The sequence below is a fragment of the Bos grunniens genome, chromosome 13 (assembly GCF_055505025.1).
Source record: "Bos grunniens cultivar Pamir isolate PY7600 chromosome 13, Bosgru_T2T1.0, whole genome shotgun sequence".
Taxonomy (NCBI): Eukaryota; Metazoa; Chordata; class Mammalia; order Artiodactyla; family Bovidae; genus Bos; species Bos grunniens.
This window is the reverse complement of record NC_141177.1, coordinates 29,401,049-29,416,148: the sequence shown is the minus strand read 5'-3', so window position 1 is coordinate 29,416,148 and position 15,100 is coordinate 29,401,049. Positions and strand designations below refer to the sequence as shown.

The window sequence follows — 15,100 nt, the reverse complement described above, 5'->3', positions numbered from 1 at the left end:
TCTTGTGATGAAGGGCTGTGAGTGGATGGATTTCCAGCAGGGACCCCTGCACCCAACACCGGGACCAGGCGAGGACCCTGACTCAGGGCGCCTACGACTTTTTCCTTTACAGTTCCAAACTGATAGTGGATCTCAGTTTCCCAACCAGGGGAGAAGTCAGTGCCCCCTGCAGGGGAAGCACAGAGTCAACCACTGGGATGCCAGAGAGGTCCCAAGTTACTGAATTTTAAGATTAAGAAACTACAGTTCTTCCTTAGATTTGTGTACTTTGAATATTTTCTTTCAGCCAACACCTTGCCTTTTCTTTGTTTTCACTGACATCTGTTGAAGAGCAGGCATTTTGGATATTTATGAAATCCAGTTTATTGACTTTTTTAGGGCTTTTCATGTTCTTAAACATTTGCCTACCCCAAGGCTGTGAAGATTTCATCTGTTTTGTAGAAAATATAGTTTAGCTTTGACATTGAGATGATCCTCTTGAGTTAATTTTTGTGAGGGTGAGTCAGGGACTTTGTTTATCTGTCTGAGGACCCTCGGTTGAGAAGGTTGCCCCTTCTGTGTCTTGGCACCCTTTTAAGACGGGTTGACTGCAGGTGCAGGGGTGGTCATCCTGGGACCCCTGTCATCCACCCAGCACCTCTCCTGATGCTGGCAGTGGCTGTGTCCAGGGCTCTACATGTTCTCCAGACAGGAACATCTCCCCAGCAGCCCAGCATCCACCACTCGGGAAACGTTTCATCAGAGACCAATCCCCTCCTAACGCTGTAGGTCCTGCAGACACCCATTGAGCCACGCGGCCAGGAGTGGACCTTCCCTGGTAGGTGGCACACAAGTTGCAGGCAGAAATTCGAGGCCCAGAGGCCAGGAGTGTGGACATAAACCTCTGGTCTCAGGAGTGAGCCTCCCTGTGTGTCCAAGAAGAACATGGGCTCTGGCCATGAGGCCCCAACTGGAACCCCAGTCTTGGCAGACGGTGTGCACTGGCTTTGGTCTCCAGTCTGCATGGTCAGGAGGGATGTGCAGCTGGACTGAGGCACAGCCCATCTGACAGGGTGCACGGGCATCAAGCCTGGCGTGGTAAAGAGGGCTGGGTCAGTTGGGGCTGCAGTCCCTCCAGATCACTGAGGCATGGAGCCAAACCCTCCTCAGCCTGGAATCAGGGAGGGCTTCCAGGAGGAAGAGGCATTGCGTTCCTGAGCACCGCAGTTCCGTAGTCAGGCAACTGCTTGCAGAGGTGGTGTGAGACAGGGTCATGGGCAAAGGGTGGATGGTAGGCCTCACCATGGTGAGGGCTGTGCTTTCAAGTCCCAGGCGCAGTATGAAGCCTGGGGTTGTGAGTGCAGGGCAGCAAACGGATCTAGAGGAGAGAGAAGCTGGCAGAAAGCTGCAGGCACGAGGGGCGGGGCAGACACAGACCTGTGCCCTGACCTCCAGGGCTGCACTGGGAGGGCACTGTGGGTCACTTAAAACCTGGCACCGGCACTGGCACCATGAGGAAGGTGCTAGGAGGGGCCAAGGGAAGGAAGCGTGCACCCCGGAAGGCCTCCATATGTGCCAGGACTCAGAACCCATGCATTCCTCTCTTGGCGAGCCCTCACCCCGGTGTGCTGGGCTCTGGATCAGTATGACCAACATAAACCCCCATCTCGGGTCCCCTGGCTGGCCCCTTTTCCTCTCCCCTCTAGGCTTCTCGTCCCCGTGCCCCACCCTCCACTGCTCTGGATCCCTGGGAGCCTTGGGGTGACTCCATCTGCAGGACACCCAGGAGGGAGTCCCCCTCCCCCTGCCATAGCCACATGATGCCACAGACCACGTGACAGTCTGGCTGAACCCTTGGCTGGCATGCGGCAGCAAGCAGGCGCCTGGAGAGATCTGGGAGGGGAGCCCTAGGTGAAGACACCCCAACCCTGCAGAAGAAGAGGGAGGGTGGTGCTGGGCCCTCTTACTCAGTTGAGGTCCCCTCTCTCACCAAACCGCTTTTCAGTGGGGCAGGGACTCTGTTTCTGACCCCCTTGCCCTGGCTATACCCTATCTTCCCAGGGGCCTGAAGTCTTAGTGACTGCTCTGGTGTGAGCGGTGGGCGACGGAAGGCTGTTTGGCTGTGTACTGGGGGTGGCTCTGGGCCTTTTGCTGTGAACAGTCTTCTTCAGCCATAGCCCGGGTACACGGTGCCGTCCCTCCTGGACCTAAGCAGGGCCAAGTTGCCAGAACAGGTAGCCGCCGGCATCCTCGTCACCTTCACGGAGTGGGTATGTACACAGGCAGCAAGCAAGCTGCTGGCCAAGCTGACCACACTGGCAGGCAAGGGCAGACTCTCTTGGTTGCCCACTGGCCTGGATCTGGGCAGGGCACCCTGCCAGTCTCCCTTGCTAGGATCCTCATCCACCTAAGGATGGGGCTGCAGATGAACTTCAGCTTCTTTTGGGGAGAAGATAATACTTTTATTTTCATTAAAAACAAAATAAAATGTGCTCTTGGCCTTGGGCCCCCTGGCCTTGACAGGCGAGATAGTAATGGGGCCATGACTGCCTCCAATGAGATTTGGGCAGGACATGGGGGTAACCACCCCACTTGGGGAACCCCAGCCTAGGAGGCAAGAAAGGTGGCCAGAGTCTGTGCCCAGGTCACATGGCTGCTCACTGTGATGGGAAGGAGCTGGGGGCACGTCGAGGGGCTGGGGCAGAGGTGCCAGAGCCTTGGAGCTGTTCTCACCACTGATGGTGGCAGCCACGTGCCAGGCAAGCTGAGGCTTCTTGTTACAGGGGTCAGTGTCCTGCAAAGGCCAGCCTGGGGCTCCCCGCCGGAAAAGAGAGCAGGAGCTGGAGGGGGCGGGACTCATGGGTGGACTGTGCTGAGTCAGGAAAAAACACTTGTGGCTGCCGCCACTTCTAAAACATAAGTAAGTCTGTTTCTTTAATTGTGTATGTGTGTTTATACTCCTCTTTATTAGTGGATAAATACTAGAAAATCATCTCTCGGAAGGTGTGGTCAGGGACAGGCCTAGCTTGCCCAGCCTACTGGGGGCAAGCCCTTCAGGGGGCCCTGGCCGGGTGTGCAGGGTGAGGCTGTCCCTCCAGGGCTCATACACCAGAGTGTAGCTCTCCGCCCTCTTGACAGTGAACTTGTAGGCACGGTTGGGCAACAGGTTTCGGATGTCAAAGGCGCAGGCGGCCACGGGGATGATGCCACACTGCATGCACTCCTGCTGTGTCCGTGGGTCCAGCAGCTTGTAGCGCAGCTCAAACTGCTCCGGCACAGCCTGCTGGATGGTGACAAACCAGCGCAGGCTGACCCAGTCCTGGTGGGCCACCGACTCCTTGCGGTCAAACATAACGGGCATCTTGGTGCTCAGCATAAGCCGGATGTGGGGAATCTTGGTGGCGCCAATGTCAGACACTAGGCGGTGCTTGACGTGTAGGCGCCCCGGCACCATCATGGCCAGGAAGCTGTCCATGACAGCCGACAGGTCCGCCAGGCGCTGCTCCACGAGCCCCCAGCCTGCCAGGAAGGGCCGAGGGTCTGGCGACTCGAGCAGGGCATCCAGCTCGGAGCGGCCATGGTCCAGCTGCTCCAGCAGGTCCCCAAGCAGCAGGAGCTGGATCTTGGTCTGGGCGGCGCCCACTTTCTTCATGCGCTGGAACTTCCAGGGGTCGATGAGCTGGAACATGGTGGTAGGCAGCACCAGTGGGTTCTGGTCGCCCAGAGCCAGGTGCTTGGGGAGGATCTCGATGTAGTAGGAGCACTTCTTGAGGAGCTCCATGCGGGCGTGGTGGCGCTTGAGCAGGTGGGGGCTCAGGTCTGAGGTCAGGAACTCTTGCAGAGCGTTGCGGCGCTCCACATAGGTTCGCCAAGCCTCGGGCTCCAGCAGCTGCCCATCTTCGGCCTCCTCCACCTCCTCCTGGTCCAGGAAGGACTGGGGACTGTCCAGCTTCATTTTGTCCAGGCCCAGGCCTGTCACCTGGAAGTTCATGGTCTAGGAGCAGGGGACAGAGGGCAGGGCGTGAACGGAATGCTCAGACTGGCCTCTGCAGCCCACCCGGGGCCCACTCAGGGCAGTGTTTGTGTGGTGTGACTTCAGTCCCACTGGCCCCCATGCTAGGCTCTCTGGCCTCCAGGGGTGGGGGTGGGAGCAGGAAGAGGCTCGTGGGGAGGGCTCATCTCTCTGGACAGAGGCTGCTTGGAGGACCAGGTGGGCAGGCTGCAGATCTGGATAAAAGTGGACATTGTAGGGCCGACACTCTACTGATGGTCTTTTGTGATGACACAGGGACAGGGGCATTGGGCCTGTGCTTTGGAAAGTCCAGCCACTGCCTAGCTGTGTAGCCCCATCTGGAATGGGTTACACCGCTCCCCTGGAGCTGTTGACAGGATTCAGAGTGATCCTGTCTGAGCATCACCAAACCCCAGCTGGGGAGCCCACTGTCCTGCAGACCGTCCACACCCCACTGCGGTGCAGAGCAGAGGCCCAGGGCCAGCCCAGAAGGCAAGGTGGCCTCAGCCCTGAGGACCAGTCATGCCAGTTCCTTGTTATGGAGCCCTGCTGTATCTTGGGGCCTCAGGATGTTCCTGAGCCCATAAGAAAAGCCCCTGAACGGTCCCCCTGCTCACTGATGGGGTGCCTGAGCCCAGAACACTTGGTAGCTTGCTCTTAATCCAGGCTTTGAGCCCACTGTAGACCCCAGAATCTATCTCCTTCAGCACCCCTCCTCACCCAGGTTTCCCTCTGTAGGAGGGTCCAGTGCGCCCCAGAGCTGGGCATAGCTGCGCTCCCAGGCCTGGCAGGTCCTGACTACAAGGCTGGGGCTCCTTGGAGAAAGGGGGTCAGCATTCCTGGCTGCTGTCCCAGGTCCCAGCCACCCCCAAGGACAGCGAGACAGACCCCGTGGTTTCACTGGGAGGTCTGAGGTTGTGCAGCACCCAGAAAGTTGGATGAGTTACAAACGGGAGCTGAGAGGCTGTGTGAAAGGCCCAAGGGGCAGAGTGAGGTTGGGACCCAAGTTGGTCTCCCTCCCCAGATGTCAGGACTTGACCTTCCTGGGACGGAGGCTGCAGACCCAACCCTGGGCACAGCAGCACCAGTGTCTGGGCTGAGGTGCAACAGACCAGGACCAGGATTGCTGGCCTGAGTCCTTCAGTGGCCCAGTAGCCCAAGGCTGGGACAGATTCAAGCCGCCTCTGGAGGGAGCTTTAGCTCCAGGTAGGGCTACAGGTCAGAGGTGCTTCCAGACGGCCCCAGTTTCTCCGTTGAAAAAGCCAGGAGGGGTTGCTGGTAAACTCAGGAAAGAAGCGGCCTGCCCTGGCCCTCTACCCAGACCTACACCCTCCTCTGCCTCCGGGACCCCCTACACTCCCCTGGCCTTGGGCCCACTTCCCCTCAACCGACCCCCACCCGCCTCCGCCTGCCCACCTCCGCCACACTCCCCTCGTCCTTCACCCCCCTCGCCCGCCTCCCGGCGCGCCCACTTGCCCTGCCTCCCGGAGCAGCGCTGCCTACTGTGCACGGAACCAGGGGCGCCTAACCTCGCACCGCGGCGTCCCGCGGGTTGCCATGGGGACCGCGGGTCTTTGTGACGCTCCGCCCAGAGGGCGGGGTGGGCAGAGAGCCTATAGTGTGGGGATGGGGCCCCCTCGACTCGGGAAGATTGCCAGGGCGCGTTCCCGGTCGCGACCCGGAAGCCTCCTGAAGTCAAGGGAGGGCCCTTACCTCCACCCCCTTGCAGGTACCAGCATAGGATGTCTGTCTCTAAATTCCCCTCCCCTGGCAAAGACTCCCTTCCCACGGTGCCCCTCCCCCACTCCTCCTGGTGACCTCACTCATGGGAGGCGGCTTTGCCGGGCTAAGCGCCCATCACCGTGTGGGGGGTGGGGGGGTGCCCTGGGCGCTTAGTCTGTAAGTTGTAGCTGTTGTTATGTCGTTATTTAGGGGTCTGAGAAGCAAGAGTTGAATTATTTGGAAAGGGGATGCTGTCTCAAAGTTGAGGGAGAGGCGGGGAGCTGGAAAGTGGAGAAGGGAATGAAAAGCAGTGAGAGAAAGACCGTCCACCCGTGCGGCCCACCCACAGAGAGTGTGAGGGACAGAGCAGTCTACCCTCCTCTTCTGGGTCAGGCAGATCCTCACCTCTGCCATCTCTGACTTCATCCGTTTTTGTTTTGTTTTGTTTTGTTTTTAATTTCTCGTTCTCAGCTATTTTCTTAAAATTAAACTTTCAATTTTGAGATTCTGCTGCAAGAAATAACACAGAGATCCCAAGTATCCTCTGCCCGTTTCCTGAGGGGACCAACTTGCAGAACTGTCCTACAAGATCACACCACGAGAGTGACCTTGACCGTCAAAATGCAGACTGCCCCTTCTCCACAGGGACCTCCCCCCGGCTTCACCTTTCACAGCCCACGAGACCCCGCCCACCACGCCCCACCGAAACCCCACCCACAACGGCCCCACCCCTGAGGCCCCGCCCATCACGGCCCCACTTCAGGACCCCGCCCCATAGTCCCGCCCTGACGCCTGTCCCGGGATTGGGCCCGCCCCACCTTCACGAGACTTGGAGCAGTTGGGGACCAGTCCTGCCGGCGAGACAACCTAGAGGTCGACGAGAGCAACGGCTGTCGTGTGGCCGGCTCTGGAGGGCCACCCAGCGCTGCTCTGAGCACCGCAGGGAGCTGGTGGGGGCCTCTGGAGCGTCTGTCCCCCCCCAACCCCGCCCCAGCGCTTGCCGTCCCACCGCCCCTCCAGTGTCTCCCCGTCGGGGTCCCGGAGCTCCGCCGCTGCGCCCCCACCGCCCCCTGCAGAACCCGGCATGGAGCCCTTCCTCAGGAAGAGGCTGGCCTTCCTGTCCTTTTTCTGGGACAAGATCTGGCCGGCCGGGGCACCGCGGTTCCCAGACCCCGACGCTGACCTGGAGCTGGAGCCCGCCGCAGAGGAGCCCAGTACCGCGGAGCCTTGCAGCCCCCCGGCGCCCGCGCAGCTCTTCAGGGCGCTGTGCGACTTCACGGCGCGGCGCGCGGAGGAGCTGAGCGTCAGCCGCGGGGACAGGCTCCACGCCCTCAGGGAGGAGGGCGGCTGCATTCTGGCCCGCAAGCTCTCGGGCTGGCCCTGCACTGGCCTGGTGCCCATCACCTACGTGGCCAAGGTGGCCCCTGAGACGCTCTCAGACCAGCCGTGAGTACCACTGCTCTAGGGAGTCAGTAATAAGTGCAGGGTAGTTTGAGGCCTGCACATCCAGCATCACTCCTCAGGCCCCGCCATCCAGAGGTGAGCAAGTTCCGCATGTGTGGTACCGGGATGGTGTGCAAGATGGGCGCCTGATTCCGCTAGGAGAGGAAGGGGCAGGGACTCTGGCGGCCGTGGTTAGGTGCGGCCGCGAGCCGGCTAGACGGTGTGTGCATACTGCACCTGCCACGCCTGCCTGCTGGCACACGGGGATTCAGACCTGGTGTCCAGCAGTGTTTGCTCAGTGGTCATTGTTTGGGGCAGGGGGCTGAGGACTAGGATGCAGTGAGGTGGTGAGGACATGGGTGAGCAGAGAGGCCGTTCTTGTGCTGTGAGGGGTGAGATAGTGACCTCAGTGTGGAAGGGGTGATAAGCTGGGTCAGACCTGTGCCTTTGTCCACCCCCTCACCTGTGCACATTCACCTGGCCTCCTCCTGCTCTGGGCCAGGCATGGGGCAGACACGGTCTTTGGGATTGCTCCCAAAGAGGTTCGTTTTCAGGGTGGGTACAGATGGGAGAGCCCACCCATTCCCCTGAGTGCCTGAGGCCCCTAGGGCCAGGGCAGTCCACAGGTGGGCAGTGGCTGGCATGGACCCTTGGCTGTTTGCATGCCAGTTGTGTGGTCATGGCAGGGAGCAGAGGCTGGGTACTTTCCCAGAAGGCTCCTCAGAGCAAACACTGCTGGACACCAGGTCTGAATCCCCGTGTGCCAGCAGGCAGGCGTGGCGGGTGCAGTATGCACACACCGTCCAGCATGCACACACTGTCCAGCCGGCTCGCGGCCCCACCTAACCACTCCCGCCAGAGTCCCTGCCCGTTCCTCTCCCTGACCTCTTGGCCCAGGCTCAGGGTCCTCAGGACACAGTGTGTGCTCGTGCCGGGCAGGCCCCCACCACGTGGCTATGGACAGAGTACATGGGCCTTTGACCCAAACCCTGGGCATGGCCCCTACCTGTCTTTCCTCTGAATGTCTTGGCCATTGTCATCCCTACCTGCTAGAAGGAGGGGGCGCCTGGGGAACCCTTGGGCAGAGGCACCTCTTCCCAGTCCTGGTGCCACAGAGGTGACATGCCGGCTGAGAAAGGCTAGAAACTGGCTGGTGAACAGGGCTAGCAAAGGGAGGCTGCCCAGACCTCGCCCTGACATGGGCCCCAGGTCCTGCACCCGGCTTGATCTTTGCAGACCAGCAGCAGGTCTCATGTCACTCAAGCTACCTTTGGCATCCTGGGGACCCCTGGGGCACCCACCATCTCCTGGAGATGTACATCTGGGGGAAAGCCTGAGTCACAGGAAGGTGCCTTCGGAGGGGACTCCAGCCCCACCCCCCAGCCATTCTGATGGGAAGGGGGCCCACAGTCCCTCCAGGTGGAGGACAGACCGGGTCAACAGCTCCTGGAGGTGGGCAGGGTCCGGGGGAGGGGAAGGGCTGCTTGGAGGAGTAGCTAATGACTATTTGTCTGGGCTGCAGATGAAAGGGCTGCCACACTTGCTGTGTCATTACCCTCAGACACCTGGCTGCCTGTCCCCTGGGCCAGCCAGGCAGGAGGAGACCCCTCAACTTTACAAGATGCTAGGACACCCCAGGCTTATCTCGCCCACTGCTCTGCAACCAGGGCCTAGAGTCCAAGAACATATCAGAAGTCTGGGTGTACATGGGGGTTCAGCCCTGCCCCCCAGGCCCTGATGTGGGTCCAGGGGCTGGGGAGGTGGAAGCACTGCTGACCTGGGACTGTCCTCTGTAGCCCCTCCCCACATGAGAGTCTCTCCTGGGTAGAGGGTCCCCGAGGCAGGGGCTGGCTGCAGGAGGCCCTCGGTGGATGGAGCCCGCAGATGCCTGGGGCTGGGCCTCCTGCTTCCGAATCAGTGTGTCTCTGGCTTGCTGTCCACCCAGGGCCTGTCTAGGGGAACCACGTCCACAGGTCCCTGACCCTTCCCCAGATGTCCGCTGATTTTACCTCCTAACAAACCTCTGCCCCTCCCACCATCACCCTGCCCCACCCTGTCCTGCCTCAGCCTCAGCCCAGCCCCACTGCTCACTCCGGCCATGTTGTTTGCTAGCCCCCTCCCCATAGAGCCCCAGAGTAGGCACAGATGTCTATCTGTGCCAGGGTGGGCCTGTCTCTGCCCCTGTTCTTCCAGGCCCCATTCTCACCCCAGGCTCCAGCAGCAGCCCCTCCCAGGTTGTCTATCCGGTCCTTTGTTTGGGGGCCCCCACCTTGTGCCCAGTCCCCAAGGACTCCAGAGACTGGGCCCTGGGGCTGGGGCATGTGCAGACCCTAGACTGGGCCCCCAGTATCAGGCACCAGGTTCCTCTCTTTACCTCCTGCGTGGAGTGGGCATCTGGGGCCCGACCTATGGGAGTCATGAATGTCTCAGGGCTGGGCTAGTATGGAGACTGCTGTGTCCGCCCTTTGCAGCTGGTACTTCAGTGGCATCAGCCGAACCCAGGCCCAGCAGCTGCTCCTGTCTGCCCCCAACGCGCCGGGAGCCTTCCTCGTCCGGCCCAGTGAGAGCAGCCATGGGGACTTCTCACTGTCAGGTACCAGGGTGCCCTTGACCTCAGGGTGGTGGCTTCCCCAGGCAGTGCCAGCCCCCAGCCCACTTTGGGTCCAACAGTATGGGTCGCCTGGTTGAGATGGTGGGAGGGTCAGGGCTGCAGCCAAGATGGGGTCTCCATCTCTGTGCCCTCCCAGTCCGGGCCCAGACCAAAGTCTGCCACTACCGCATCTCCATGGCAGCCGACGGCAGCCTTTACCTGCAGAAGGACCGGCTCTTCCCCAGTCTGGATGAGCTGCTGGCATATTACAAGGCCAACTGGAAGCTGATCCAGAGCCCACTGCTGCAGCCCTGCACAGCCCAGGTGGACCCATCCCTTCCCCTGCCGTGCATGCCCCAGGTGGGCCCATCGCCCCCTGCCCTGCCCGCCCCAGCTGTGCCTGTCCCCCCCTGCCCTGCCCACCCCAGGTGGGCCCATCCCCACCTGTTCCGCCAGGCTGCCCCTTGCCAGGCCTGTGACATTTCTCAGCACGTGTCCAGATGGCTTAGCCCAACCCTGGGTGAAGCTCCTGTGACTCCTCTGCACTCTGGCTGTGACCCTGCCCTGGTCGCAGGGTAGGGTCTGCTCTCACAGGGTCATCCCTATGGGATTCTCTTCTCTGAGGGAGGAGGGGAATGAGGCCTGTGAGATGCCCTCCCTCCCTGCCCAGCTCTGCCATGGAGCAACCAGGAGGGTGGGGGGTAGGCAAGTTGGGGAAGGCGTCCTGGATGGCACCCACAGCCGCCCCAGGCCAGCGTGGAGCCCGTGGGAAGAGATGCCTGTCGGGACGGCCACACCTGTGCTGGAGCCATGGTATCTGTGATGGTCCCAGTCAGGCAGTCCTGCCAGGGGCCGAGCAGCCATCTGGTTCCTCTGGTCTCTTAATGACAGCCTGGATGGGACAGTAATGAGTGTGGATGGATGCCTGCACCGGCAAAGGTGCCACTTAGGTCCGGAAGCACTTAGGGCTAGGCTTCCAGAGGTCAGCACCTAGGCCCCTGGCCCTGAGCAGGGTCGGAGGCGAGTGTGTGCTGGGACACAGGGGCAGAGAGCTGGAGGCCCGGGGCCCCAGGAGAAGCTGTGCACTCTGCCCAGGGAACCACAGGCAGAGGCCCTGAGTGCTCCCACCCCTGCAGAAGTCCCTTGAGCAGGATGAGTGGGAGCGGCCCCACTCGGAGTTCACCCTGCGGAGGAAGCTGGGCGAAGGCTACTTCGGGGAGGTGTGGGAAGGCCTGTGGCTGGGCTCCATGCCCGTGGCAGTCAAGGTCATCAGACCAGGTGGGTGGGACCCCGGACCCCAGGGTGGTAGCAGTGGGCGGCGGTGGTTATGGCAGGTCCTGGAATGCTGCCCTGTCCCGCAGGCGACGTGAAGCTCGCCGACCTGGCCCAGGAGATACAAACGCTCAAGAGCCTGCGGCATGAGCGCCTCATCCGGCTTCATGCGGTGTGCTCAGCGGGCGAGCCCGTGTACATCGTCACGGAGCTCATGCACAAGGGCAGCCTGCAGGCCTTCCTTGGCAGTGAGTGTCGCGGTGGGGATGGGGATGCCCTCGCCCTTCCTGATGGTCCTCCAGGCCTTTTTACTGAATGCTGATTGTCCAAGGCCCAGATGGCCAGGGAGGGCTCTGGCCATGAGTGAGGTTGGGCGGGGTCTGGACACTGCAGTTCCAGGTGGGGCCCCTCTGGGTCACTAATTCTACACTAGGTCACTAGTTCTGGCATGGACCCCACCAGACCCCGGGTGCGCCCCTCCCCCACTTTGGTCTGTTTCTGTTCCTGGTTGGGAACCAGGGCCAGGCTGACACAGAACCATGACACAGTGCCCCCCTGCGGCCTTGGCAGGCAGTGCTGTCCTCACCCAACTTAAGCTGGGGACCCCGAGGCGCGGAGGGCAGTGACTAGGGCAGACGCCTGCCGCCTGACTGTCGGCCCTGCCTGCAGGCCCCGAAGGCCAGGCCCTGAGCCCGCCCTTCCTGCTGACCTTTGCCTGTCAGGTGGCCGAGGGCATGAGCTACCTGGAGGAGCAGCGCATCGTGCATAGGGACCTGGCTGCCAGGAACGTGCTCGTGGGCGACGACCTGGCCTGCAAGGTGGCCGACTTTGGCCTGGCCCGGCTACTCAAGGTCAGCGTGGGCTCCGGCCACGGGCTGCTGGGCGACTCAGGGGCTCGGGGGGAGGCTGCCTCTCCACCCATTGCACCACTGGTCTCCCCTTTCCCAGGATGACGTCTACTCCCCGCGCAGCGGCTCCAAGATCCCCGTCAAGTGGACAGCGCCTGAGGCAGCCAGCTACTGCGTGTACTCACCCAAGTCCGACGTCTGGTCCTTCGGGGTCCTGCTCTACGAGGTCTTCACATATGGCCGGTGTCCCTACGAAGGTGGGCCTCCTGGCAGCACAAGGCAGGAGGCAAGGGTAGTCCAAGGAAGGAAGCATGGGAGCCAGCCTGGAGAAGGAGGCACCCCCTACCCAGGGATCGCTGAGCCTGGAAGGGGTACCAGGCCTGGAGGCTGCCTGCTTGGCATGGTCTGCCCAGGGCTGGAGGTGAGCTCCAGGGTGACTCTTAGGCCAAGGGAGGAAGCACCTGCCCAGCCTCTCTTCTTGCCCCTCCCCAGGGATGAGCAACCACGAGACTCTACAGCGGATCGCACGGGGGTACCGGCTCCCGCGCCCGGCCGCCTGCCCAGCTGAGGTCTACGCGCTCATGCTGGGGTGCTGGAGGCGCTGCCCGGAAGAGCGGCCAGACTTCACCACACTGCGGGAGAAGCTGGGTGCCACGAGCAGGCGCCGCCGCCCCGCCCTCACATGACCCGGGTTCCTGCCCAGGGACCCCTCTCACGGGACAGTGTTTGCCAATAATACCTGCTGCCCAGAACTGGTGCCAGCCCACAGAGCCTCTGGCTGTGGACCTCACACCCTGACATGTGCTGACACACAAAGCTTGTGCACACGAGGCAGACACATGCGGACACCCACTCAGACAGGAGAGGGACTGGCATCCTCCAGCAGCATGACCGGTGTTCCCCAGAGAGGGAGGGTCTCAGCAGAGAAGCCCAGACAGAGCCCACATTCGCCCTGACCTCAGGGAGACACTGGGCAGAGAGGCCTCCTGCCCGTGCCTGCCTCATCGAGCCCCCTCCCACAGTCAGGAGCCTCAGTGGGTTGCTGTGGCTTTCTTGCAGCTGCCGGTGCTAGGGCTTTGGTAGGCCCAGGGCGCTGGCCCCACGTTGCACAGACTGGCATAGCCACTCCCTCTTGTGGGCCACCTGGGCCTGAGCCCTTAACCAGAACAGGACCTGGGGCTGATGGCTCAGCCCTCCATCTGGTGGATCGTGCCCAAGGAAGAGCTGGCCCTCACGTGCCCACCTCCACCCCAGGGCATCTTGGCGCCCACATCTGGGGATTCAGAGGCAGCACACCCCCTGGGCTGTGGGCAGGAACAGGATGGCGGGGGAGGCTGCAGAGGCCAGGTGAAGAGCCTTTCCCATGCCCCTGGGGCTGGAGCAGAGAGACAGAGAGAGAGAGGGGGTTGTCAGGCCACAGGAAGCTCAGACTGGTGACTAGGTGACTGCGTGACGCTCTGGGCAGTTCTCTGTGGGTGGGGCAAAGGTCAGGGAGGCATCATGCCTCAGAGCTGGGGTCCTGGGTGCTGGCTGACTGTGCAGGGTCGGGGGGGTGGGTGCAGACGTTGATGCTCTGGCGTCTGGGCACCTGGTGACCACTGGCCCTCCTGTGACAGGAAGCAGCCAGTTTCCAGGTGCAACTGCTGCCCTGGGGCTGATCTCAAGCACGGCTTCATCACAGGACGTGCGCTGTTGGCTTCACCTCACCCTGCCGGCTCCAGTCCCACGAGATGGACATGGACAGGGACTGGGCAGGTGGGGTCCACCCTCAGGGTTCCCGACTCTCATCCTGGGATCCCCAGGCTGGCAACTGTGCTCCAGAGGCCTGTGGGACAGAAGGGGCAGAGGCATCACGGGGCAGGAAGCTGGGACCCTAGGGTGCAGATAAGTGACCCGCCCCAGGGGCTGCTCAGATGCTCAGAAAAACAGTTTGTGCAGGGTTGGAGAAATTGGGGCAGGGGACTTCCCAGAGGGGAGGGGAGGGGGCCCTGGGGAGGGTGAGGGACCCCTTGGGCAGAGAGGGGAAATGAGAATAGGCCACTTCGGGGCCCCAATCACCTTGGTTGTGGGTCAGAGCCTGAGACATGGTCCCCAGCATCCCCCCCCGCCGCCCCCCGCCAACCAGGCAGATGAGGGAGGGGGCAGGAGGGTTTGGTCTGAGCCTTTTGGGACGCCAGGCAGCTGGGCCTCAACTCTGCCCTGGCCTTCAGCCCCTAACCCCTCTCTAACCTGTCCTGGGAGAGCTGGAGGGCCCGAGGGTGAGGGCTGGGCTCCTCCGGCTCAGGTGGTTCCCAGACCAAGAAGCCTGTGGGGCTCGGGCTCCAGCCGCGTTGAAGGACTCACCCTCTTCGTTTCCTGGGGTGTGTGGGAACTGGGGCTGGCAGGCGTCCTGGGCGGGGAGGAGCATGCTGGGTGGGGTGATGGGAAAGGCAGGTGTGCGTGGGGTAACTGGCGCTTCCTGGGGGTGCATCATCAGCACAAGCTAAACAGGTTTGACGCTGATGCCCTAGTGAGGGCCCGGGCCTCAGCCTCAGATTCCTCCCATTTGCTGGTGTGATGGGCAGAACTGGAGGCCCTCTGGACACAGCTCAGGGGCGGGGCCCAAGGCCAAGGGGGTCAGAGAGTTCTGGCCAACGGTGAGGGGGTAGGTGTGCAGGGGTGGGGGCTTTGGAACTTCTCACCGCCCAGCCGTCTGTCCGTCCCCTCTGGGTCCTCCTTGGTCAGAACCAAGCAGGCTTGTTCTTGATCTCAGAGAGGCGGATGGTGCCTAGTCTCTTCTCAATAAAAGGGAAAATGCCCACAAGCAGGATGAGTGTGTGAGTCCCTGCTCATTGTCCTCACAGCCCTCCCATTGGACAGAGTCCCTGGCACCCCAGCCTCCGGCTGGGGAGGAGGTGCCTGGGCCTCAGGGGAGCTCCTCCGGGGGCGGGCAGAGAAGCAGCCCTGGGCTTTTGGTGAGGACCCTGCTGGGAACTGGCTGTCCTGGGATCTGGGCTCAGCCACAACAGTCCGGGGGGGTTGGGGGAGGGCATGCCTTGTCCTGCCCCTCCAGCTCCAAGTCCCACGCCTCCTGCCTGATCAGTGACTCCCCTCTCCCCTCTCCTGGCGCTTAGGTCTGGCCATGTGGCCAGTGGCACCTGTGACCACTTGGTGGGCAGCTTTCTCGGCAGGTGTTAACTGATCAGTTAGTGCCCAGACTGACCTGGCCCGGGGGTGGCCCTCAGGGTGGAGCCT

General features: G+C 61.9%; 2 protein-coding genes across 3 annotated transcripts; one reads left to right on the top strand and one right to left on the bottom strand.

The window, feature by feature from the left end:
- Positions 1–2,926: 2,926 nt before the first annotated feature.
- FNDC11 (fibronectin type III domain containing 11) lies at positions 2,927–6,440 on the bottom strand. Its single transcript, XM_086332836.1, has 2 exons — positions 6,119–6,440; positions 2,927–3,973 (listed from the first exon to the last, which is right to left on the bottom strand). The coding sequence occupies exons 1-2, from the start codon at positions 6,137–6,139 to the stop codon at positions 2,969–2,971; spliced, it is 1,026 nt and encodes a 341-aa protein (XP_086188962.1). The 5' UTR covers positions 6,140–6,440; the 3' UTR covers positions 2,927–2,968.
- On the top strand, positions 6,365–14,673 carry SRMS (src-related kinase lacking C-terminal regulatory tyrosine and N-terminal myristylation sites). Of its 2 annotated transcripts, none has more exons than XR_015139267.1 (8): positions 6,365–7,159; positions 9,628–9,749; positions 9,904–10,070; positions 10,883–11,024; positions 11,108–11,266; positions 11,741–11,869; positions 11,967–12,123; positions 12,359–14,673. XR_015139267.1 is itself a non-coding variant. In XM_086332835.1 (8 exons), exons 1-8 carry the CDS (start codon positions 6,798–6,800, stop codon positions 12,550–12,552), a joined length of 1,485 nt encoding a protein of 494 aa, XP_086188961.1. In that variant the 5' UTR covers positions 6,365–6,797; the 3' UTR covers positions 12,553–14,673. The 2 variants fall into 2 exon arrangements, 1 of the variants encoding a protein (XP_086188961.1); XM_086332835.1 differs by having other exon boundaries at positions 11,688–11,869.
- Positions 14,674–15,100: the final 427 nt, after the last annotated feature.